Source organism: Coffea arabica, chromosome 2c, assembly GCF_036785885.1.
Source record: "Coffea arabica cultivar ET-39 chromosome 2c, Coffea Arabica ET-39 HiFi, whole genome shotgun sequence".
NCBI lineage: Eukaryota > Viridiplantae > Streptophyta > Magnoliopsida > Gentianales > Rubiaceae > Coffea > Coffea arabica.
The window spans coordinates 18,193,827-18,220,471 of record NC_092312.1 but is presented as its reverse complement, the minus strand read 5'-3'; the positions used below and the strand labels follow the sequence as shown (position 1 = coordinate 18,220,471).

General features: G+C 37.3%; 2 protein-coding genes and 2 pseudogenes across 3 annotated transcripts; 3 read left to right on the top strand and 1 right to left on the bottom strand.

Annotated features, from left to right (window-relative positions):
- The first annotated feature begins 997 nt into the window (after window positions 1-997).
- Window positions 998-5,482, top strand: LOC113728685 (magnesium transporter MRS2-3-like; annotated as a pseudogene).
- A 6,229-nt stretch (window positions 5,483-11,711) lies between these two features.
- Window positions 11,712-13,573, bottom strand: LOC140035138 (protein SOB FIVE-LIKE 5-like). 2 transcript variants are annotated; one of them, XM_072074874.1, is made up of 4 exons: window positions 12,673-13,573; window positions 12,453-12,536; window positions 12,233-12,315; window positions 11,712-12,131 (listed from the first exon to the last, which is right to left on the bottom strand). In XM_072074874.1, exons 1-4 carry the CDS (start codon window positions 13,105-13,107, stop codon window positions 12,101-12,103), a joined length of 633 nt encoding a protein of 210 aa, XP_071930975.1. In that variant the 5' UTR covers window positions 13,108-13,573; the 3' UTR covers window positions 11,712-12,100. The 2 variants fall into 2 exon arrangements, with proteins under 2 accessions (XP_071930975.1, XP_071930974.1); XM_072074873.1 differs by having other exon boundaries at window positions 12,640-13,568.
- A 1,134-nt stretch (window positions 13,574-14,707) lies between these two features.
- On the top strand, window positions 14,708-15,309 carry LOC140035528 (NDR1/HIN1-like protein 13; annotated as a pseudogene).
- Window positions 15,310-20,989: 5,680 nt separating this feature from the next.
- On the top strand, window positions 20,990-25,066 carry LOC113731538 (protein LATERAL BRANCHING OXIDOREDUCTASE 1). Its single transcript, XM_027256858.2, has 2 exons — window positions 20,990-21,653; window positions 24,244-25,066. The coding sequence occupies exons 1-2, from the start codon at window positions 21,067-21,069 to the stop codon at window positions 24,818-24,820; spliced, it is 1,164 nt and encodes a 387-aa protein (XP_027112659.2). The 5' UTR covers window positions 20,990-21,066; the 3' UTR covers window positions 24,821-25,066.
- Window positions 25,067-26,645: the final 1,579 nt, after the last annotated feature.

The following is a 26,645-nucleotide window of genomic DNA, read 5'->3' as shown; positions in this document are numbered from 1 at the left end:
TCCTAATCAGTAGCTGCTCCCATGCGCCCCCCCCCCTCCTCCGGCGGCGGTTACTGCTGGAATCCTATGTACTGTGTATTTATTTGGAGAGGTCACTTTATATGTTCAAAACCATGTTAGAGGAAGGAAAATCAATGGACCTAGTGCTGTTGTTCGTATCATGACTTTTCTTCAATAAAAAATTTTAAAAGAAAAGGAGATGATAAAAAAACTTCCATAGTTTTGGAGTATGTATATATACTTCAGCCTTTTTTTTTTCCCATTTTCGTTTTATATGGCTCAGGCTTGGCAATGCAAAAGCCGGAATTTGTGAGTCCTCAATTTAGAATTTTCCTAGAAAAGAATTTTGCAAAAAAAAAAAAAAATGAAGTGATGGAACAAACATGTCAGCTAGCCTAGATCAACTTAACTCTCTGTAGTAAAATAAAAACTTGTATTACATGCATAGCAGATAAGCATTACACAGAATGCACTGAAAAATGATTACAAGAGTTTAGTTAATTATTTTTTAATTTATTTGTTTTGGTTTAAAACGCGTTCTAAATCTGACAAAGGAAAAGAAAGAGTAAAAAGGAAAGTTGGAGACTCGAAACAAGACATTTGCCATGACGAATGAGATACTACCAGTTAGTTTATTGCTTTGGGAATTACCAGAATTGAACCTTGCTGTTTGCCAGCACCTAGTATGAGGAGGGCTAAAGGCCTTATGAGTTGGGCTGTCAAGTCCTCAGATCAACTAAATTCACAACCCAGGAATGGCATCTTAGTTTCACAGATACGAGATCCAAACTCAACACCAGCATTGATATGGCCCTCCTATCAGAATTCGGTCGAAGCAATACTCATAAATTTTCTTTTTCTCTTGTTACTGTTTTAACCGTCTTTTTAGTGTGTGAATGAAGCAATATGGAGATAAGTTTCAAAAGATTTTTGCATCAATAAGAAACAATTGTTGTTAACAAGGTACAACTTGTTCATAAATGATGAGTACTAGATTTCTATTGTCCTTTACGTGTGAATACTAACAGTGTATTAGATTGGAAGAGGATAGTGCCTAGAAATCGCTGGTCAGAGTCACAAATCCTTGGACGCCTCAGTGGGAAGTCTGTGTCCAGATGTTAAAACGGATCATATTCTCTGGAGTCACCCCCTGCCCCGAGTATGACTGTCCCTGTAAAATTCGTCTGCTCTATCAAACTGATGATGTGGTCAGCAAGCACTGAGTAGGCCTGTCTGGGGGTGAAACAACTGAACCTTCACCTGCTACTTGTGCTTCTCCTGCTCCCTTTTTGTCTTGTACATGTTTTCTTCAACAGTAGAGTAGTAGTAGTTTATAGGGGTGGTGATTTTTCGGGGGTGGACACCCTATTCCTAATCCTGTTGTGGATCAACTGAGGAGGATTAATTCCTGATTCAACTCCCAAACTGCTGCTATGGCTGATCATGTTGATGACGTCGATTTTTCAACCCCAAAGAAGTCCAAGAAGGCGGGGTTGCTGGGAACTCGGCGTACCTGGGTCTTGCTGGATTCAGAAGGGAATCCCCCCGAAGTATTGGAAGCAGGAAAGCATGCAATCATGAGGCGCACTGGTCTGCAGACCCGGGATCTTCGTATTCTGGACCCGCTCCTCGGCTACCCGGCCACCTTGCTCAGCCGGGAGCGGGCTATTGTGGTGAGCCTCGAGCATATCAAGGCCATTATCACTGCCCATGAGGTCCTCTTGCTCAATTCTAAAGACCCTTCTGTTGCTCCCTTCGTTGAGGAGCTGCGCCTGAAAATCTTCCGCCACCACCAAGCTGTCCTCACCCCGTTGGTACATGTCTACTACTGCACTAGTGCTTTGTGACTGATTGGCTGCTCAACTTGTTGATTTATCGTTCCTACATTGACTAGTGTAGAAAGTTTCATCCACAAGCCATGGGAACATTTAAAATAGTTTTTCTTTTTTTATGTGAAATCTTGTGTACACTTGCCCAGCAACTTTTAGAAACCTAACATGTTCAGAAAATGGTATTCAATTGGGAGTAGCCACATTGCATCAGTATCAAAATCACCGGCAATGATGGCCATATCTTTGACGTCTGATGGCCAAATAAGTTCCAGCACGGATGCTTTTGGCCTGTGTTAGGTGATTGGGACAGTGCTGATAATCTGCATTGAACTATTTGTTGATAGATGTATTGTGCGTGACGCATTGCCAACTGCCTTTCATAGCAATTGAGCAAGCCCAACTGTTTTGGCTTTTAGTATATTACAAGCATAGTTTCCGGTTGAATTTCTGGAGTTGTAAGGAACTTTCTCTGGATTTTTAAATCAAAATTGATGAATTCACTTGCATTCATATATTTAGGGAAGACGGATACTATAGGAATTGAAGAGGTTTTATACAAACACTTCGGCTTAAACTTCACCTTCTAAACCCTCAAAGTGAAATCTGGAATCCTGTTTGAGGCAGAGTGTTAAGAAACCAATAGTATTAATGAGCAGTCAAAAACGGAATCCTCTAAAAAGATCAAAAGTAGTTGATGAAAAAGTATTTTACAAGAATATACATAAGAAGCTTTTACAGATGTAAAAATAAATTTATCACTATTGTTGATGTGGTCTTGAAGGGGGACAATGTGGACTTCTACAATTTGGAAGAGCCTCAATCAAGAGCCTTTATTGCTTCAAGTTGTTCCAGAAGCCCCCTAAACATGAATGAAGGTCTAGGAGGTAGCAAACGACATATTGCAGAGAGCAAGGACGGACCGAAGCTACTTCCACTTGAGTTTGTTGCCTTGGAGGCATGCCTTGAGTCTGCTTGCAGTTGCTTGGAGAATGAAGTAAAAATATCCATTCTTCACTCTGGTTATGAAGTGAATTCTGTTGCATTCATCTCATGCAATATTTACCCTAATTCCGAAAACTTCTGCGATTTGAATTGACAATTTTTTTTTAATTAATTGTTGTGTGGTTTAATTTTAGGTTGGGGCATTGGAGAAAGAAGTTCGTCCTGCTCTTAATAAACTGACCTCCAATATTAGTAGCCTCAACTTAGAGCATGTGCAGCAAATCAATGGCCGACTGATTCCATTAACCAAACGTGTGCAAAAGGTTGAAATTCAAACAATTTCTAATATTACTACCTGAATCATCCTTTTTCCTTTGGCTCTCAAATTAGTTTTGAACGAAAAATCAATATTTAATTAACTTAAGATTGTTTGGTTAAATTTATCATGACGATTTTCTATTTTTATCTTGACCTTGACAAATGCCTCTCAAAATGGTCCAAACCACACTTCTTATATGCTTCATTTTTAAAGAGCTTTGTAACTCCAATAAGTGATTCGAGACTATTTTTAGGATTACACTCAATTCACCACTTGTATATTTTGTTCTTTGTTCATATTAGTAATTCAAGGATGTGATGTTGTATAAACTCACTAATTTCATTGTGTTTTTATGGCAAAAGTATTTGCTTCATTGAGTTCATGAGATATGCAGCCCACGTAGTGGAGTGCTTTCCCGTCGGTACCCGGGAGTAATTCGGGGTTATTCTCTCTTTAAGCACCATTTAACCCAGCCTAACATTTAGAAAATTTTGTGAACGTAAGAACTGATTGTATTTCGTAATGTGAGTATACCTGTATTACCTCAGGTCATTAATGTAGTTGCAGAAACTCCTTAAACCCTCGTTAGACTTGTTAAATTCACTGGACTCAAGCTGCAAACGAATTTGGTTTCCCGGACCTCCCTCAAACTATATTAGCAGGTTTTATACTCTCCCGATTGGTTGTGCAAAATTGGCAGCCAGGATCATTATCGAGAAAACTGCAGGAGATTTCTTTTTAACTTGGGGATCTTTTCTCTGTTACAGATGCAGCACGAGTTTCGAGCCTTTTTATCTCTTTTGAAATCTGTTGGCTCTTCTTTGCAGCTTTCTTGATGATTGTTTCTCAGCTTCTCTGTCTCTGATACAATAACTTTCTTGACCGCTAGTAAAATCCCTGAGTTGGGCATATGTACTGATCCCACAGTCCTCCTCTTCCAAACCATCTACCATTATGCTATTTTCAACTTTTTAGTGGTAGTATAGTTTTGCTCAATATCAGATGAACCATTATGGTATCTTTTTCCTGACAAATGATGCAAAGACCTTTGTCTCCAGGTTAGGGATGAGTTAGAAAGTCTGTTGAATGATGATCAAGATATGGCGGGGATGTATCTGACTGACAAACATATAGAATGGCAACTTGAAAATTCTGCAAATTCCTCTATCGATGAGGAATTTGCCACAACTGATGAAGAAGCTAAACAGCCAAACATGTATGATACATAACTCTTTTTTTTTTTTTTTATCTCCCCATGCTTCAGCACTACTTTATGCTTTACATTGAGCATTTTCTCAAACATGCTGTTTTTGGCTTCCTGCTTGATTGTCAAATATCTCATCCTGATAAGTATAAGGTTTTCCCTCTGAAATCTCTACTTAATTGAGGGCCCAACAGTTGTGATGCAGGTATTCAACAATTACACAACCACCAGGAACATTTATTTTGTGATTCTAATTTGGTTGATGCTGAAAGTAGTCTATGCCATACTAATTCAAGGCGCAGTTCCAGAAGCAAACAACTTCATGTGGGAGATCTCGAAATGCTTTTGGAAGCATATTTCATTCAGATTGATGGTACATTGAACAAGTTATCCACAGTATGTCATTCATCTTGTTTCTCTAGTCACCGTCTCCTGTTTGAATGCTTGTCTTATGGCCCGATGCCTTGTTTGATAACTCAATTTAACAATTTAATTTAATATATTCAAATCTTAATATATTTAGACGTGTTTGATAATAAAAAATACAACATCAAATTATCTAGACAAAACTTACTCCAAAAATTAAGTGAAAAGCTATTCACATATCACTTAATATTAAATACATTCAAATGTTAGGATGTCAGTACTTAACAATTCAGTGATTTAACATATTCATATTTTAGATTTGAAACTTCAAATTTTAGTTTTATCAAATGCCCGTCATGGTCCATGCCGAGTTTAGAAAATAATATGGATGTAGAAAGCATTGCATTCACATGCATTTGAGATATTTGGATTAGTTTTGCTTGTAAGTTTGATTTCCACAGTGTTACACCCCCAGCGTAGCAAGGTATGTTAATACTAGGGTTCTAACACTCTTTATTTTTGGAAGCTGAGGGAGCACATAGATGACACAGAAGATTATGTGAACATCGTGCAGGATGATAAACGTAACCAACTGCTGCAAATGGTGGTTATGATAATGACGGCAACCCTTGTGTTGGGAGTTTTCATAACTGTGGAAGGAATATTTGGGATGAACATTCACATAGATGCATGGGGTGACAGAGAATCTGGGACGCAAAATTTTCTCCGGATGATTGGTGGCGGTATTGCTGGTGCGCTTCTCTTGTATGGGGTTGCTATTGCCTGTTATAGGCACAAAAGATTGCTGTAGTGAATAATTTTTACATGGAAGATAATTTTTAGATGCATGCATGGGACTTTTTTTCTTTTTTAAATTTTACAGGAGATTAAATTTATATGACTCGGTATTGGGAGTTTGAACATAGTCATCGTCAGCCAATATGCATCCTATGGCAGCCCTGGTAGCTGGCGAAAATTTAATACTCCCTCCGTTCCACTTTGTTAGTTTTGTTTTCCTTTTTCGTCCGTCCCAAATTGTAGTCCACTTTCCCATTAAGAAATGTAGTAATCTTTCAAATTGTCTAAAATACCCTTATTAAATATCTTGTTATTAATACATTGTTATTAAATACTAACCCACTACGTTGAATACATTGAGTTTTTCCAATACATTGAATACATTGACTGCATTGATTAGCATAAGGGTATTTTAGGAAATTATTAATCTAAATTTATGTTTCCAACCAAATTAATTACACTTTCTTAATCTGTGTGAAAAAAAAAACCAAGACTAATAAAACGGGACGGAGGGAGTAGTATGTAAGGAGGGAGATCTTTGCGAGTTGACCAGCCTTACAACTCATCTCTTGATTTTTGTTCTGATGAGTGGTTTTCATATTTCAGTTATTAAATTTCAAATTTAAATTTTATATAGTTTTCATTCATCTAACGTTGATAATATAAATACTGTCGGTGTAAAAAAAATTAATCTATATAAAGTAAATTTTATATATATTAACAATGTATACATTATTACCGTTGGACCGCTGTTTTGATGACTGGCATAGATTTCAAGATCATTTCATGGACAACCTTGAACCTAAGTGTGTATGTAAATGAAATGTCCAAATTGCTGTCCTTTTGTGCTTTAAAGGCGTGGATAATTGAATCCATATGGAGTGTAGGGCCGTGACTGTCTTGATGCCGATAGTGGTTGAAGGCAATAAGGAGCGTGGGGGACGACGTGGGGGATGTTGATTGCTTAATTCCTAAAGTGCCGTGATTCTGGTCTACTTCCATAACTAGTAAAAAATCCCATCATTCTACTACCATACCATACCATACCATACCATAGTTGATATTATTATTGTTTTCTTACATCTTAACACAGTGGCTAGGATTAGCTATATAGTACATTTTTGGCAAACACTTGTAAACGCATCCGCCATTAATTTGGTTTGTTTCTTCTTTCTTTCTTTTTTTTTTTTTTGATGATAATAAATTTCCTCATTCCTAAACATGCTTTTCTCCGGAGTAACTATTAGTGTTCTGATGGTTTTGCCCTCTTTAGTACGCCAAACATTCCTCATGCATTAGTCAATTGCAAGCGTCGATGATCTTTTTTTTTTTTTTTTGTCAGACACGATACATTTGGATAACCTACTCTATTTTAATTTAGGAGAAAAAGAAATCTAAGGAGACTGTGGTAGGAGTTAGTGGATATACTGACCCAATTAGATCAAAGAAATGTTATGACACAATCTTTAGATTTTTTTCGCTGCTCAGATGACGTGGTTTTTAGGTAATGACAGCAAGTGGACTTGGCTTTCCGACACGATCCCCCAAATTATTATTATCATGTGCTGTTAGTAAACAACCTTCAGGGGCTCTCTTTCTCTATGGGATTTTAGGTTTTGTTTTCGGGAGAGCTTTGTCAAGTCCTTTACCATGCAGCTGGGAGTTTCGGTTGAGCCGTCCGGTCGCTGATAACCAATCGCCCCACCGATGCTGCATAATTTGGTGGTTGCATTGCATTCAAGTGGTCCGACCCACCTATACGCCAGAATCAATTTTAACCAGAGAAACAAACCAACTACTACTAAGTCTGCTCTATGTGGGTGTGTGGGTGTGTGTGTGTGTGTGTGTATATATATATATATATATATACATACTAGCAGACTTAAGGCTGTGCTTAGCACAGCCCATGCCCACTTAAAATTTCAAGAACAATTAAGTAGAAATCATTCTTTCGCATAAAATCAATAGAAGACAAAAGTAGAATATATGCCCACTTATGTGTATTACTACATACAAGAGTAAATCTTTATCCAATCACTAAATATTAATTAGTAATTAGTGATTTGGTTAACTAACTATAAAATTTTAATGGAAGTTGATACATTGGAGTTTATGAACCATAAAATTAGTGATTGTGACTTAGAACTTAGGATTATGAACCCTTTTTTTTTTTTGGCAAATCATGTTTGTTTGAGTAAGTCGATTAATTTTGTTGAAAAACATATGGGATATTATTTTGTTATAACAATTTTTTTAGAGAAAATTAAAATATTTTAATTCACTACTGATTCTTCGATCCAATTTATCATACTAAGGTTTGGACAGTAATTGTATATGGGTCTTAAAATCAATTCCCAAATTACCAAAAATTGTTTTACCGAATTTTTGATTATCGACCAATAAATACCCATAAATATAAGAGCCAAATTTGTTTGATTTTGTACGAACAAAAGGCCAAAAAAATGCAATGGCAAGAATAGCAATGTCCAAGAAATATTAGCAAACTACTTGTCAAACTATTACGAAGCCACGTGACGAGCAAGGAGGGCAAAGCACGAAAGTTTACTTCTTTCTTATATAATAGGTAGATATATATATATATAGATCAATGTCTATCTTGGGGAGTGTGGTGAGATGCGACTATCAATTAGGATTCGTTAAATCCTGGTTAATGATACCACTGGTTTCACGTTCTGTGGACTATATTCATGAAGAATTTCAGAGCTTCTTGGAATTAGCTAAATCCAGGTTTTTTACGCGATATTTATTACTATGCTCAAGTGTTCTACTCTGATTTCTACCTTTGGTAATAATAGTTTTTTTTTTTTGTTTTTGTAATTTTAATATCCTTTTTCTAATGGAACTCTTTCCTTGAGATGCTTCCTTTTGTTTTTTGGGCAAAAGCAGAATTGTGTAGGTCAACCTGGGGCTCATCCGCTAAACATTTCCCTATTATGCAACTTGTTAAACTAACACTTAATACAGATGTTTTAAAACTTATTACATATGGGACAGGACACATGTCAACCAGATAAGCAGTGGAACAAAAAAAATTGTAACAAAGATCCTTTGCTAGTTGCATTATACTCCGGGGAGGGGTGGCCCAACGAGGAAATTCAAAGGGAGCTTATTCCTCCCGAACAAAAGGATCAAAACCTTCCAAGCTCCATGCCAGATTTACGGGTCGTACTTTGCCCGTTAGTCCATAAGGATCGGACATCCATGTTCCATGACCATATAAGCCAGTCACATGAAATGCATCAAAATCAAAGCAAGGCGCTTGCAAAAGACATAAATGAATTCCAAAGATCTTGGTCAAATCCAACTTTCTATTGGGAATTCAAAAAGTTTTTTTTGTACAACAAACAAATAAATGAGTAATAAAAGTTTTGAACAACCGGATTACACACAAAAATTGACCCATTTTCAATTTTCTATAAAATCGAAAAATTTCATCATCTCTTGAGTTGATGTAATCAATATGAAATGGAATTAAGTTCATTCTTTTTAGTTTTAAAAATAAGAATTTTTTGGTTATTGAATTATTCTAAAAATCCTAATATTTTTTGATTGACCAAAAAAATAAAAATTTTGTTAACAAACGAATAAATACAAGGTCAAAAGTTTACCTTGCCAGTAGTATTATGCTATGGGAAGGGGATGGCCCAACGGGACCAAGAGGGAATCCAAGAAGACTGAATCATCACTGGTCCAGATGGATGCCTAAGTACCCGCTGGCGAAACGTTCTAGAAAGCCCTGCATTTTTCAATCGGGATCCTCTATACCACTACTCGGTGCCAAATCCAGTGTCAATCCCACTTATCATGTGATGATAGAAGAAATTTAAATAAATAGCACATAACAAATTAAATAAACAGGACACTTGACATAAATATAGAAGTGGCACTGAATTGCCACTGAAAAAGTGACACTAAAGATCCCGTGTGTGAATTTTTAGAATGCAAATCAAAGGATTCGACCTGCACCCAAATAGAGCCTTAACACTCATGTTGGTGGCCGCGTACTCTGACAGAGTAATTGGTTAACGAGCTCCAGTCCCTGTTACAACAATATGGTGATGTCTGATCTAAAGGGTAGATCCAAGTACACTTCTATGCATGTTACCGTATAACTGGCTAATTTACACCACATCCCTGTGGGGCTGTGGTAGATTTTAGGTCCTCTCGCCTCTGAGAAGTGGGAATGGCATGGATAAGGACAGAGGAAGGCCATTTTACCATTTCTGTAGCAAAGATTGACTGTTGTCATGAGAAATGGGAACAGTCCTGAGTGAAAATTGAATCGAGGGTCAGAGGCAAAGATGTTTGTTTAATACTACTAGTAGCAGAGTAGGAGAAATAAAAATCTTCGCCCTTTCCTCCTCCTGTGTACAAAGGACTGAAGGCTTTGTCCTGGTGGTAGTTGGCAAGGCAAAATTGTCGTTCCCATACCCTTTGGATTCCTAAACGTAATACAGTATGGTTCTTTGGAGTGTGAAAAGAAGCGGGGATGGAGGCAGAGCCCAGTCACCTCTCCCAATCTCTTGATTATTTCTTTGCTTTGTCTATAGCCATTGTCTCCTATTAGTGCCAGTTTTCAGATTTTAGACAACAAATTCTTCAATTACACTGGTGGGAGAAGCTGACTCCCATTTCTCAACGTAACACAGAGTCTTTGAGCCTTGTCCTGGTTATGGTACCAACTTGTAACAATTAAGCATATAGTTTAAAGCTAATCTGCTGAAACCCTTTAATTTTTCCTTCTTGTAACGGAAAAAAAGAAAAAAAGACAGCCGGTTGGCTGGCTTTCAATGTAACTTTTTTTTTTTTTTTTTTTTGTCAACACAGGGGTGTCCGGATCAAGACCCGAAGGCGGCCTGACTAATCCCCTGCGCCTGGAGTACAGCGCCACCCCAACCACATCCAGGCGTTAAGTGAGGTCGACCTGCGAGTGCCGGAAGCAGCCACAGACCGCGTGATCTAGCCCGGGAGGGCTTTCAATGTAACTTTGATTCTTGCTTTTTTGATGTTTCAATGGAATTACGTCAAGATATGCTTCATCAAGTCCAATGCCAGCTCCAAAGCAGACAGACCCGGAGTAGGCGAACATACTCGTATAAATTAGATTATAAATCATGGTAAGAAGAAACCTTCCAAAGGGATAAAGACACCACTTTAAAATAATTGGTGATGTTGCATCGGGTCAAGAAGATCTCACGAAGGATCTCTGAGCATGAAGAAAAAGGGGGGATCATGAAGATGCAGTATGACATATTCCAACATTAATTTTGGCACTTCCTCCCCTTTGTACTTTTCTGACCGTCTGCCCATCACACATTGCACTTCATTATCTCATCATTTCTTTTTCTTTTTTTTCTATCTCTCTCTCTCTCTCTTTTTTTTGGGTTTGGTGTGGTATAAAAGCTAAAATTTCGAATTATTGTGAGTAGGAGAATTACTAGATCGTAGATGGAGTCTTGTCCGGAAAATTTGAGACATTGGGGTCTATAATCAAGTCATTTTAAAGATTTTGTTCTACTACTAGTACTGCGAATGCTGAGTGAGGGCTTTCTTAGTTTCTTACATATATATACATTGGATAGAATCCTACCTATACAAAATTCTTCTTCTTTTTTTTTTATTTTTATTTTAATTCAACTCATACACCCTTTGGCGATCTATTTCTTTTTTCCCCCCGTTCTCCCATCAAGTTCATTGAGGTGGACGAGTTAAAATATAACTAGCTGTCAAGAATTATGCAATGCCTCTTCGGAGAGGAGATTCTTAATTGCATGGTCGGAATGCCGCTATGTCCTTGGCATTTCATATCAAAGCTTAAATGATTTCTTGAAATCTCTTTTTTTTGTATCAAAATCTCCAACTCAAATAACGCAACATCTGTGCTTCAGCATCTGACCATCGACAACTGAACTGACTTGGTCCCTCAAGCCCCCATTCTGGAAAGGACATAGGAATTTTAGCATGTTTCAATGCTGTTTTGTGATGCCAAATTTGACTATTAAATACTACTATGAAAGTTAACTTGATGAGTGACATGACAGGTCAAAGTTAGCATAACTATTATGTGTAAGAAAGAATAATACTACTAATATTAGCATACAGCTTCCCCTGCCAGATCAGGAACAAAAGAATTGCTTCTTGAGAATCTGTAAGTTTGTATCTGACGAGGCTTTCTTTCTATTCAAAAAAAGATCAAGGCAAGGTAGTATTTGAAATAGGTGGAGTCATATTTTCGTCAGAGAATTGGAGCCCATTTGTACCAATCATTCATTGACAAGAAAATGGGATTTTTTTCGAGAAACAAGAAACTGATCCCCACACCTTTTTTTTTTTATTTTTCTCCCTCTCTCTGGTTGTTCACCACTGCATTGGCAGCAGTAGGGAAAAGAAAAGAAAAGGACATTAAAAACAAAAAAAAACAAAAAAAAAAGAGGAAGAAAGGGAGAGCAACAAGATCTCTTTTGAGATCCAGTTACTTTTGCATTTTCGACAACCTTTTTTTTTTTTTTGGGGTACATAATTTTTGACGACCTTTCCTCCAGTCTACCTACTACAACTACATATTCATCGTCAGCAGCAGCAAGCAACAAATTGCTGAATGTTGCAGACAGTTTCATGTCACCGCTGCCACCCCCTGCTTCCATACCACCTGTTGAGAATAATTAAAAGTTAGACGCTGTTTTTGACGAGTTTTTTTTTTTTGTATCTCTCTTTTTTCTGGAATGAAAGTGCAACTAGCCAAAACTCAACTGGTTTTCAGGCAGATAGTTTCCAGATAAAGAAGAATGGAAAAAACCGTATTGATCCTGCAAGTGGTATGCAGAGCTTTCCTCCTGCAGAAATGAAATTGTCGGTTGTAACAATTTGTGAGCATACCTAAGCATATGCATATGCTGGCCTAATAAAGATCAATACATAAACGAAATAAATACTTAATTTTTATAGTTGAACGAATGTTCTGATGGGCTACCTCGAAATGGGTTGTAGAATAGCCCTGAGAAAAATCTAAAACCATCTCAGCTGAACCATGATTGTTGGGGAGGTTGAAATCTTTCTGTGAAATGGCGATCAAATATTGAAGTTAAAATCTGGTCTATAAAGCGAGCATTGAAATTTGAAGAGATCGAGCTAGGGATAATATAAAAGAAGGTGTATACTCTCGATGCAACTTTATAATGATCAGAACTGACATCGGGGAGGTCCATTTCGAAGACAGGAGAACTGGCAGTATCATCTAGTAAAGATGATTTTTCACGGACTGCCTTCTTCATCCGGCAGTGATTTTCTAAAGTTTTCTGCTTTTTGCGGCTTCTGCTTTTGCATAATGTGGCATCACCAGCATGGAAAAAGCAGCGAGCAGCATTGTTGTCATTAATATTGGACATGCAGTCTTCTTCTTCAGAGCAATGTGGAGGTCCAGAAGATGCATCAGAAACCATTGACAAATCCTCCTCCTCTTCCTCACTTCTCTTTTCTTCACTAAAACCACGCTTTCCATCAACAAAATTACCATTTTCTCTATTACTATGCGAAGAAATAAAAGAGCTGCCCAAGTACAAAGTCCAGCCAGACTCACAGCCGCTGCTGCACTCTGATTTAGGAGTGCTAGCCAAAAAGCAGTCCATTTTTTTCTGTTACTAATTCTTTCTTTCTTTCTGGACTGAGTGAATCAAGAGAGAAAAGAAAAAAAAATGAAGAGAGAAAACCAGCTAAATTTGGCTCCTCTGTATTCAAGAAAAAGCAGAAGAAGAGGAGGAGGTGGAGGAGGAGGAAAAGACCAAAGGAGAGAATCAGGCTCAAATCTTAGACCTGTTTTGTCCTGACGTACCCCGTTCGGCTGGCTCTCAATGAGAGTGAACCAAAAGGTGCCAGTTGGGCTTGGGTTTAATGGTAGCAACAACAGTACTGGCAAATGCTGAGAAAGAGAGAGAGACAGAAAGGGAATGAATGAACGAACGAATGAATGAACGAATGAATGGGAGAACGGAACCACAACTCCTTCACATGCTGGACAGCGAAGCAGAATTGTACGCTGCTTTTTACAGGCTACGGTACACCTCCATCTTCCCTTCCTCAGTATTTGGACACCTATCACTCACTCTCTTACCATCTACCGCACCTATGTACTAATATATTGCTTTCTCTGTCTCTGCCCTTTCTATCTACATCCTTTTCTTTTCTTTTTTTCTTTATATTCGGAACCTTATATTTTTCTACTACACATGTTTTAAGTATCACTACACAAAACCATAAGTAGGATTCTTGTTTATCTTTTTCTTTTTTTTCCCCCTTCGTTTGAGAGTTGAGTGCCACATGTCGTTTGACCTATATATCTGGTACATCTACCAAATCCATTGCAGCTTATTAGTTTCTTCATGTAGTACTAGTATTGTGTTTTATCGATAGATTTAGGTGAAGGAAGGGGTAGTTCAGATTTAGTAGACCATCATGGACAACTAATTAAATAAGAAAGAAAAAAGAGTCCCGATAGCCCTTCAATTCACTCACAGGTAAAATTTTAGCCCTTCAATAATTAACAATAAAAGTTTGGCTCTCGATCTAATAAAATAGCATATTCGTGACCCTTCTGTCAAATCCAACAGTTAAAATTAACAAAAAGTATCATCTCGTGAGATGCGCGACCAAATATCAAGGGTATTATAGTTTCTGAATGGTTTACCAAGCACCTCCGCCCCACCGACCTCTCTACCATCCCACCACCAGTGTCACCGCCACTGCTGCCATTGCTCTTGCTTCAGCAATGGGACTAATCCAGCAGCAAACACTCTCCTGTGGTTCTCAGGACATAGGAGGAGGGCGAATATTGTGACAAGTACATTCTTCTTGCCACGATCTGTCTCATCCCTGAGGAGCTCCACTAGAGAAGGAATTGCATCTGGAATCTTCCCAATTAGTTGCCGGTATTCTTCAACTGAAGCAAGGTAAAAGAATGCACCAGCTGCATGCTGTCGAGCTACCACTTTCGGTCCGCACTTCAAAACATCAAGTATCAAAATCAAACCTCCATTCTTAACAATTATTCTCAACAATGATTTTTCTCCATTCAAAACATCTCTTTCCTTCCCCATTTCTTTCTTGCAATCTAAATGTAGAGTATAGACACATAGCATTTGTGCCTATATTTATATCCATTCAAGAAAGAAAAATCCTATTCCAAATACAGTTCAGCAGTCAATAGAGACTAGAAAGAGAAAGAAAGAGAGAGAGAGAAGCCAAGCCATATAAGAGAGGGACCGGAACAACAGAGTGTTAAACCAAAACGATGGCAGATAGAGTATACCCGGCAGCTAAGCCCGCTGTCAACGGCACCACTACCACCGTTGCAGCTGCAAACTCAACATTTCCACCCACCAAAGGCAAGCTCTATAATAACACCACGCGCCCTTGTCTACCGCCCCCAATCACTCAGCAAGCATTGCCACCGCCGCAACTGCTGCTGTTCCTGCTGCCTCTGGACAACCCTCTTCATCATCTTCATCCTTGTCCTCGTCACCGTAGCCGGGGCCGTCTTCTGGGTTATCTACCATCCCCACCGCCCCAACTTCAACGTCTCCTCCCTTCAACTGTCCCACTTCAACTTCACCTCTACGGGGGTCAACTCCAAATTCAACTTCACGCTCGTTGCCCGCAAACCCTAATAAGAAAATCAAGTTCTTTTAGATCCCATCAATGTTTCCGTACTCTTCCACGGGGTTGACATTGGTGATGGATCTTTCCCAAGTTTCGAACACGGGACTAAGAATACTACCACTTTAAAAATTGTCATCCCCAGCTCAGGTCAAAGTTCCCTGGAAAAGAGACCATAATGCCCTTGATATTTGGCCACGCGTCGCACTATATGATACTTCCCATCAATTTTAACTACTGAATTTGATAGAATGGTCACAAATATGCTATTTTATTAGATTGACAGTCAAAACTTTATCATTAATTTTTAAAGGGCTAAAATTTTAGCTGAAAAAGAGTTGAAGGGCCATTTGAACACTTTTTCCGATAAGGAAAGCAAAAGGGATTTAGTTTTGGATAGTCAGTCAACGAAAGGCATCCTTTGACTGCTAGCTAGCTAGTTGTTCAAGAAAAATCTGACTCCACAAAACAAAAGAAGCAGTAATGAAGAAGTTAATATTCACTGGGATTGAATGCAAGTGGCCTGGTATAGTATAATATTACTCCTACATATTGGATTGTACATGTAATATAGAAAAAAAAAAAAGAAAGAAAAAAAAATGCAGATTCTGTCTGATCAGTCCAAATGGTCATGCTTTGAAAGGAACAACTGATGTGGTGTGCTTAAGACACAGCGGATTATGTCTTAAAAATCGGCCCTCGTCAACAGCAGTACTACTGCTTGCCAAGAAAGTCTGCAAAATCATCTGCCTGCCTCAGTGACAGTCACAGTGAGTGAACACCACTGAGCCATCTTCTCTTCCCTTTTAGGCCTTCATTAGCTTCTTCCTCTTTCCTGCTCTCAGTTTTTCACGCACTCACACACACATGTATGCACGTGTGCATTAGGAGGAGCTTCCACAGATTTCACACACACATGTTTGCACGTGCGCACACATTTCAATCTAATTTTGCTTTTTTATGCCCTCAAAATTTTTAATTAGAACCTGTCAAGATTTGTTGTGTTTTTTCGGGCTACTCGTTCCAACGTGCACTGGTTACTCATTCCCCTGTGCCCGTGAAAATCAAATTCTAAAAGGAAGTTGGAACTCCTCCCAAAGATATTCTGCCTCTCTGTGGTTCAATAGAAAATTAATCCTTTATTTTTCCTTTCTCTCAGAATTGACAAGCACAATGAGGCATGTACATGTGTTCTTCAACATTGATCAGATCAAAACATTTGTTAACTAACGAAAATAACCATCGCTAGCTAAATTCCTCTTTGCCCATTGATTCCAAGATTAAGCCACAATTAAGGTGGCGTTTGGTAAAAGGGTTTTGGAATGGGGAATTGGAATAAACCCCATAATTCATGTTTGGTTCACTATTATCGGAATTAAAATTTTGGAATGATTTCTAAAAATTTAGCATTCCACCATTCCTTAGTAAGTTGGTGGGTTTTATCCAAAACCCAAGTGTGATTCCTAAATCTTATAATTACATAATATTTAGTACAATTAATATTTATATATATTATATTATATACATTTATATAATATAATATTTTATTAAAATATTATATAATTATATATTATAATTATTTAGTTAAATATAATTATATTTATATAATATATATTATAAATATATTATTATATATAATAATATATTTATATAATATATATGTATATTTATAAATGTATATTATATGTGCATATAATTATAATATATACATGTATATAATATTAATAAATTATATATTTATATTTATTATTTTAAATAAAATAATGTATAATAATAACTATATTTAATATGTAATATATATTATATTTATATAAAATATTTTTATAATTAATATTTGTATATATTATATAATTATAATTATGTATTTATATTGTAACATTTGTATATTTATATTTAATTATATATAATATTTAATTTAATTAGTTACAAACTTATAATAATATTATTATTAGTTATATGTATTATATAATGTGTATTAATCTCTGTAATATAATTGATATTATCAATTATATTAATAATTATACATGTTTACTAATAGAAATTATTAATTAGTTATACTAAATTTACTAATACATTTATATTAATATATTTAGTTAGTGAAAATTTCTTATACCTCATTTACAAAGAGCCAACGAACCAAACATTAACTATAGTAATGATATACATTCCTGGCACTAAACCAAACAAATGTATTGTAATAATTGATTTCATTCCAAATCCAGAATGAATGATTCCGAATCCGAATCCGATTCCAACATGCGAACCAAATGCCACCTAAGTAGAGATTCATATATAAGCTAACAGGAAATAGGTTTTGCCCCAAGCAGACCATTGCAAACCCTAAGCTGCTATGTTTATAGGCAAACTTGGGCATACAATTGATTTGTTTACATAAGCACATGTGTTAATCTCAAATGAGAAAAACATGAGACTAGGACTGCAAATGAATCGATCGCGAACGGCTCGAATATGAGCTCGATCAATATCAAACTCGTTGAGTGGCTCGCGAGCTCAATTATATATTTTTTTATTTTAATATTAAAATTACATATATATATTCCTAATATTTTATTATTTATTAAAAAATAATTATTTTTTTTAACTCGAGCTCGAGTTTGGCATTTTGAACTCGCCAAGACGCATGAAGATTTTTAGAAAGGAGTGCCACTGCCAACACACGGGCGCACACACAAATTGCTGCAGTTTATTGAACTTGAAAACTTCCCGGCCACCAGAACAAAGGGTTATTGATTAATGGGTTGTTTTTGAACATGATCAAAATTATTACCATATCTGTACTGCCACTGAAATATAGTCCGTTCGCTGCTGTCTGCCGGCCAAATTTAATCAAAAGGGATGCAGCTCGTGCGACTAGCCAGTGGCTTTGGTTTCTTCGTCCCTCTCTGTCCCAGTCAAACGTTAAAAGCTCTATCATGTGCTCCTCTTGTCTCTTGGATCACTCGTTATTAATAGCCGATCGAATTGTTATCATCGGCAAAAAAATGGTTAGGAGAAGTTAAAAAGAAGTTGGGATGTTTCTTCGAATGCATGCACGAGCACGAGCATGACTCGTACATCTTGATTTGAGGCATTAAAAGGTGCCGGTGTCCTATCCCAGCTCATACATGGGACCATCACTTGATAATTGGTGCTCTTATTAATCTTGGGCCACCGGTCAACTTGGCTCCGGTAAAATATAAGGTACTAAGCCCGATTGCAGGCCAGGAATCTCAAACAAGAAAAAAAAAAATAATAATAATTGGCTGCTTGCTCGCACGGCTGCCAGCGCTGCATCGGGACGAGTAGGAGCGGTGATCTAATTGGCAACAGCTTGGGTGAATCTGGTGCATGGCGGCACTTACGGATCGGGCGGTTCTTAATTGAAACTCCTCAACCATCTGAGTAGGGTTCTCATGTATCTTGCAAAGGTTTATCTTGAGGTTCCAAGAGCTCTCTAGTGGGAAGAAAGAGATGTAGAAAACGAAAGATCTAATAAATTTTTAATAGCCTTTTGGTATTAAAATTCGAAGCAGCCACGTGCCTACTTCTTGTTCACAGGGTCTACAGTCTAGCCGGTAGACCCGGTCTACCCAATTTTTTTCCAGTTCTGAAATGACCAAGATGGCCTCGCGTTCCATTTTTGCCCCTTATTTGTGGACGGGGCTCAAATTTTTGGTCAGGAATTTTATGGCCTTTTAGGCCCGAAAAACAAAAAAGAGACAGCCGCTACATTGGACCAGTTCCGGGCCAGTGTGGGAGTTGATCCTGATTCTCATTTCTGTTTAATTAAAAAAAAAAAAAGGAAAAGGAGGCCGCCTATTTTGTATCGCTTGCAAGCCAGCCGGTGGACGATGCAGCGACTCAAGAGGTTGCAACCCATCTCATCCAAGTGGATTGGGTTTGCTCCACTTGAAACCTGTGAACAAAGAAGCACAAGCGTGCTACCGACTCAGTACATTCAATAAACACAACGTTTTTTTTTTCTTCTTTTTTAGGACCACAATAAGACCAGTTTTGTAAATCCAAGGTTACCCAAAAAAAAAAAAAGCAGTTATTTTTCTTTTATAGTGAGTTTGGGAGACGAGATTTGGCCAAAAAGGAAAAGAAAGTGATAGAGGGAATTAATTTTCCACCGATTGAAAGATTCTTGATGTCTAAAAAGAAGAGAAATGGGCTGATTTGATCAGATCCGTTTTGAGGCTATGGTAGAGAAAAACTTTTTGTCCATTTTGGCCTAATTTGGACGGAAAGTGGAAGAGTGGCAAAAATTTTTTTTCAAAATGCCAATTGTGTTGTTAAATGATTAGTGAACAAATTTTTAATGATATATATATATATTCAAAATCTTTCCACATCTTTCTTTAAACACCTAAACAACGTTAAAATCTCTTTTTTTTTTTTTCTTTTCTATCATAAACTCCCAAACTAGCTATTAGTTTTTTAAGGGTAAGAAGGTCATGAAGTTAACGAAGTAGTAGCACAATTTTGCTTCAGCGTCCTGTTTGTTTCTTCATTTTATTGCGGTGAAACGGTGACGCTCTTGTAAATGCCAAGACCTACGGTAGACTGGAAGGTGTCCCCACTGGGCTCTTAATTGGCAACAGCCAACAGTCTGAGATTTGTTGGGCTCACCAAATTGGTCGATGATTTCGGCCCACATAAATCGGACGTTCTAATGCTTCTCCGGGTTTCGTTCGACTTTCAGTATTGTTGAAGTGATCAGGAATGGCAATGGGGCGCGGGGCAAAATATTTCCCCCGCCTTAAAACGGGCCGGAGGATGGGGCAACATACGCCTGTAGCTGAAAACTTGCGAAACTAGAATAGGCTGTGTATGCCTTGTGCTCTCCGCAACATGCCTTGAACCACAAATTCGAACCATACTTGAGGATTTAAAATAATTGCTTCTTTTTTATTTTTCTTTCAATTTATCTAATTTTTAATATTCATTTTTAAGATTTAAAATAATTATTGATTCAAAACTATTTATGGAAGCAAAGATATGATTTTTATAAAATAATAAGCAAAAACTTTTTTCTATTTTTTTGGATTACTTCAGGGTTAATAACATAAAAATATGTTCTTTTTTTAATGCAACATGGCCTCAATAAGGGCATTTTCGGCATTAAGGGGGTTTTTGTTAAACGTTTGATCATTCAAAGGGTGAGACCGTTATTTGGACAAATTACAGGGATTGATTGGTAATATGGTCAAACCTCAGGGGAGGTAAATGTAATTAACCTTTTTTTTAATCCTTATTCCACGCCACACCTTTTCTATCCCCCAGCGGTTAAACCCAAAATTTGAATGACGGCAAGGAGAACTCTGAGAGGCTTCCTCTTGTCATTGAACTAATCCCAGTAATTGAAAAGATTGAAATCCCAAATGTCATCTAAATAATGAAGCAAAATAGGAAATTTCTCTTTTAGATTGGCCGTTCACCTAGTCCCTCTGCCAGATTCACTGCCGGGTCAGGAGGTATAATAAATGTGGTTTTAATATTTTTTATTAATAAAATAATTCTTATTTTTATAAAATAAAATAAAAACTTTAATTAATCAAATGAGTATTTCTTTGAATGATAAGTACACCTGATAAACTTTAGTTGATGGTATCCTTGTCGTCCAAAAATATTATCAGTCATTTGAATGAAATAAATAGTGTAAGTTAATAGTAAACTTTTAGGTAGTATAGAACCAAAAGTGTATTGCAAAGCAATATGTACGAAGGCAGTAAAGATGAATTGTTTGAGTTTAACAATTACAAAAGGTTGGTGTACCAATATTCATTAGCAGTCACGTGTCAACGTCTAAGTGATGACACTTGGAGAATTGCCATTACAGAGCTGCTGAGTGCTGAGAATTTACCGAGCCCTACGCCGCCATTAGCTGAAGACAAGCACATAAAAAAGATAATCGGTTCCTCTGATAAGGAAAAATGGCCATGGACATCAACAACCATGTAGCTTTCCATGAAGCCAAGTTCATAGACCAAAACGGCGTGCTACGAAATTCTAGAGTGCCTGTGGTGCAGGAACTTGCGCGTCAACGGCTCGATTTCTTGCCCGAGAGGTTCATCAGGGAGTCGCCAACAGCTGATCCAATCGCTGCACCATCTTCAGAGCTGCATGAAATTAGCCACATCGAAGTTCCTGATCCTCTTCCTTGTATAGACATGAGCAAAATTCAATTGGGGGACGATTTGGAGGACCGTGACCGGGAGTTAACCAAGTTGGCCGGTGCTGCTAAGGATTGGGGTATGTTCTTGATCGAAAAGCATGGAATAGAGCCCAAAATTTTGGATGAGGTGAAGGATGTGGTGAAAGGGTTCTTTGGGCTGTCATTTCAAGAAAAGAAAGCTAGCGTTGGATCATATCTTAGTGTTGACAACATGGGGTATGGGCGGAACTTTGTGAAGTCAGAAGATCAGCCTTTGGATTGGATCGATCGTTTAACAATGAAGGCTGCTCCCAGGGATGCTACCCAAGGACTCCGTGTCTGGCCTCAAAATCCTCCGAACTTCAGGTAACTTGACTTCTTCTGTGGAAACAACAACCCAGAAACAAGACATATCTACAAACAGCATCGTTGCCCTGGACATTCTTATGTTTCTTGACCTGATCAATGACATTGAACATTCTACATATAACTCATCAACAAAGAAAGGGTTGTCCTTTTTGATTGACTATTGTTCATGTCATAAAGGCTGGTTTAAATTAAGGATTAATCTTTTCTGCACTAACAAATAATATATACACTATCACCATTTAGATGAATGACAGCTGTTGAAAATTTAAATTTAAAATTTAATTTTTACACATATGAATCAAACGGTGATGATATATACACTATTGATTGTCAGTGTATATAAGATTTACTGTTAAATTAAATGGGTCGCAAGTGTTGTTTGCCGTTCAGGACTGACTGCCCAAACTAGCGGTAGATGAGGAGTGGGACAGCACGGGCCACTGCCCCCTCCAAAATTTTCCTTATTACCTTTGCAATTTAGAAAAATATTTGTATTTGCCCCCACTGAAATGTTAAGAAGTGAAGTATGCATTGGACAAGTTTTGGAATTTAATGAAAAATAGTATTAAACAACTGAAAAATTTCTAAATCTATAATCTAGCCATTTGATTCCCTTGAAAGTTGCAGTAATTTATGCCTTGTTTGTCATATGTTTCACTCATTTAGTCCTTTGCAGCTTCGTATAGTTTTTAACTCATTCATTTAGAATCTTATATAATTAATGATTGTTTAGCTAATTACATTGAAAAAGATGTATTTTACGCATTAAAATGAAAGCATTGTACATCATTATCATACCATGAAGACCCGTTGTGAGCAATTTTAAATGGATTTGTATGCTTTTTCAAGTAAAATGATAATTTTATGAGTAAATTAGAGTATTTTTTTTCTACGTTGTTTATAAAATAAATGCATTAATTCTACTAGTTACGTGAATACTGACACGTCCTATTTTTTAAAAAATTAAGAAAAAAATATATGTTAATTTTGCCCCCCTTTGAGAATTTTTTATTACTCCGCCATTGCCTGGACTTCTAGGAGTTCTGCATTTTGAGCATTTTCTTTAAGTTTCAACTTTTAATTTTTCTACTCTTTATTCTTATCTTTGTTTCTAGTCCTTATTATTGTTCAGTCTTTTTCGAGGAAGAATTTCATTTATTTTTTGAATTGTTTGGGAAAAATATAAAATAAAAGCATTCACAACTTGTTTCTTTGATGTCAAAATATAATTATTTTGTTTTTTGTCCTAAACTCCCAAACTAAGCCTAAATGACTAGTATGTGGGTCAGAGTTGCGTTTGATAACAATAATATTTGTTTTGTAATTTTTCTTAATTTTTTATCAATTTCTTGTATTTATTAATAATTTTTTTTATTTTTTTATAAAAAGTCTTGTGCATTAGCCACTCGTTAAAATGTACTTTAGGGGTTGGATTTTTGAAAATGTAAGATTAATTAGAAAAAGTATATAAATGCTAAAAAGGGTCATAATTGTCCGTATGTGTATATATATAATAGGTTAGATAAAATTTAGATATATTAACGAGTGATTGATAGGCACCGGTTAAAAGAACCCTTTCATAATATTATTATTGTATTTTTATATTTTTAAATACTAAAAAAAACTTGTGAGGGCTTTCATATTGTTTAGGCGAACGCAAAATGCTTGTCTAACACTCGCCTTTTTAAATATTACCTTATTTGATAATCCAATTCAGCATTTAAATTTAATAGATTCAAATCTTAATATGTTCAGACGCGTTTTTTAATCAAAAATTAAATATCACTGAATTTTTTAAATAAAACTTATTTTCAAAAATAAGTAATAAATTATTCACTTATTACTGAATGTAATATACATTCAAATATATTTAATTTAATATTTAACAATATAATAAGTTAATGAATTCAGATTTCAATTTTATCAAACATACTGCTTTTTCAAACCGGCAACAACGGTCATGACATGTCTCTCTTGCATTATTGGTTAACAATTCCTAATAATAGTATAATATGCGTCACACAGTACTTATATATTAGTTATATTACAGGAATTAGTGAATTGCTTGCTGGCATCCACTATACATCTACTTTAGGTAACCCAATTTAAATCGAAACACGTGGGCTAGTTTAAGATAGAAGAAGTCAATTAACCTACAAATGGAGATGAACTTAAGTTAGTAGCTTGCGACCGATGGTGCCACACTTAAAACATTTAGGATTATTCTCCGCCAGTGTTATCAAATTAGACTTAACTGACCAGCTGATTCGCGAGACAGTCATACAACAATGTGGTTCATGGTTAAAATCAAACAAACATTGCGAGACTAATCGAATCCTATTGTTACTCTTTCATCTTATATAACGTACACGTCTTGGTGCCTTTCCTTTTCTTTTCCCTGCTTATTTCCTCACATTTATAAGAGACATTTATTATTTCAAATTCAAGAAAAATTGGAGGGGAAAAAGGTCATTGGCCTGGACTGCTCAGACACATAAGCTTCCTGAGTATACGTGACATTCTTGAAAATTTTCTATCATCTCCCGGCCGGAGCACCTCTGAGTACATTCATAACCATGAATTGCAGGGAAGCAGTGGAGAAATTTGTAGAGAAAGCAAGGAAAATCTGCGATTCGTTACTCCGTGCTCTTGCCGAAACCTTATCAGAAGACAGACAAATTTTCATAAAACAGTTCGACGAGGAAAAGAGCGAAGTCAACGTCAGAGTGAACTACTACCCACCATGCCCGAGGCCTGACTTGGCTCTGGGAATAACTGAACATTCTGATGCTAGTGCCCTCTCCGTTTTGGTGCAGTTTGAAGCCTCTGGAGGACTCCAAGTGTTCAAGGACATGAAATGGCTCGCGGTCCAGTGGCCGGTCGGTGCGTTGTTAATCAACGTGGGAGACCTGATGGAGATATTGAGCAATGGGTGCTTCAGGAGCAGTTGGCATCGCGCTGTTACCCAAAGGGATGTCGAGCGCTTTTCAGTTGCATTGTTCTACAACCCGCCTTCAGAAGCTGAGATTGAACCTCTCAAAGATGGGAAGTCCAACAATAATCATCACGGATATAAGAAAGTAGTGGTCGGGGAATACTTGCAGAATTACTATAAGATCAGCCCAACACCGACCAAGCAAGCCATTAAGTTTGCTCAGTTTTAGTTGTAGCAAATTACGAATACTAGCAGTACTGCTACTACTCCATCAACTTGGTCCTTTTATTTGTTGAACTGTGTACTTTGTCTCCTTAAATTTTAAAGAACTGCAAACAAGCCCAAAAATTGCCCCTCACTCCATTACAGAGGACAGATGGCTTACGTATGTATGGGAGGAGGATTTGTCATTTGGCTGTAAACATCACTCTTGTTAAAGTGGTTTTATTGCAGACTCAATACTCTTGGTCCTAAATGTGTTTTGTTGAAGCATGACTCTTCTTTCAAAGGAATGCTTTTGCTGATCCCTTGGCTAACTATGGTGGACTAGTGTCCTCGCCTCGCACTGTGGAGGAAGAAATTGGGGGGGGGGGGGGGGGGGGGGGGGGGGGGGGGGGGTTAATTTCTCCTGTTTTAAACTTGTATCTTTTCCAGATTGGCTAAAGCAAATATTCTAAACTTTAAAGCTAAAAATGTTCTTGAGTTTCCATAAAACGATCCATTCTTGTCCTTCCTCGCACTGCAACCCCTTGCTCCCCAGTCCCCACTCTCCCTTCGGTTCTATTTTAATCCGGAATCGAGTGTCGTCGGACCTTTTTGTGTCGTCATTCCTAGATATCTTGAAATAGGCCCAGCTCCCCATAGACCAGGAGGGCTGCTTTTTGGGCCGTAAGGTTTTGAGCCTAACTCGAAAAAATTTTTAATTGGGTCAAACATAAAAGGGTTGTGAGTTAGACCAAATACAAGCCCATTGAGAGGATAGAGAACAAAGAAAAGAAATTCGAAAAATTGACCTTTCTTAATTAATCATTGTACGTTGTCAATGTGCAATATTGTGGGAATTGGTGGAACCAGAAACTTTCCAGTGTAGCATTAGTTGGTCACGAACGACAGAGCATTTGAGGTTTGCGTTTCATTGCATGCGCGGGGGGCTGTTCGTTTTTGTCTCTTTGCTTTTCTTGTGCTGAATTCCAACTACATTTAGTATTTAACAAATGCCTGCACGGAAGAGGTTTCTCATTATTCCATGCACTTAATGTCTTGATTAACCGGTCAATTACTTTTTCCAGTCGTGGTGTCGGAAATCATTACTTGTAATTTAAGCTAATCTGGTCTGCTTTGCTCGAGTGCTGCCTGCTACTTTCATGGGGTCCAGGAAAATTGTTGCATTCTCTGATCTTCTAGACTGATCTGGATTAGGTAAGTCGTAACTCTGCAGTGTCAATTGCACCTGCTCGTTCCTGGATGGAAAGAAAGAGAGAAAGAAGAGCCCAGAAACGCCATTAAGGGGGGTATGTAATATGTATGCTGGCGGAGAATGTTTTCGGGAAATGCGATCCTCTCAATGTCTTTGGTCTCTGAATGTTGAAAATTTTTACTTGAAACATATTATTGAATCTTGTAACGTAGAAGACTAGTTTAGCATACATAATGCACCCGAGTCTTAGATTTTCATCATATCTCTTCAATCAATTTTAGAAAAAATTATTCTGTTCAATCAATTTTTATCGGATATGCACCCAACCATAAAAATCACGAAAAATCAGAAATTTTGAGGGCCAGAGTATGAAGACCAAACACAGTAGTTGGTACAGAGCTGTGCAGAGGTTTTAATGCTGATTTGTCTCATCTATTGGCCCTTTCTGATTCCCAGTTTGGGACCCCTGGACTCCCTCTCTGCGCAAGTCTGTAAAACTGAGAAGAGGCCAAAGTGAGGCTTCACAGACCCCTCTCCTGTTTGTACAGTACTGTTTGTTTGGGATGTTATGGTATGGGTATGGTATGGTAAAGCTGGGAATGATTAGTACCCTTCCACTCTACTAGCTCCCACAAGC

What these genes read in the sequence shown, in the direction of transcription:
- LOC140035138 (XM_072074873.1), bottom strand. Translation starts at nt 13,107, where the DNA reads ATGGACTGCTTTTTGGCTAGCACTCCTAAATCAGAGTGCAGCAGCGGC. An exon ending in ATTCTACAACCCATTTCGAG is followed by an intron (nt 12,316 to 12,452) that starts GTAGCCCATCAG and finishes TCATTTCTGCAG; the next exon opens with GAGGAAAGCTCTGCATACCA. An exon ending in AACTATCTGCCTGAAAACCA is followed by an intron (nt 12,132 to 12,232) that starts GTTGAGTTTTGG and finishes TATTCTCAACAG; the next exon opens with GTGGTATGGAAGCAGGGGGT.
- LOC113731538 (XM_027256858.2), top strand. Translation starts at nt 21,067, where the DNA reads ATGGCCATGGACATCAACAACCATGTAGCTTTCCATGAAGCCAAGTTC. An exon ending in CAAAATCCTCCGAACTTCAG is followed by an intron (nt 21,654 to 24,243) that starts GTAACTTGACTT and finishes CATGAATTGCAG; the next exon opens with GGAAGCAGTGGAGAAATTTG.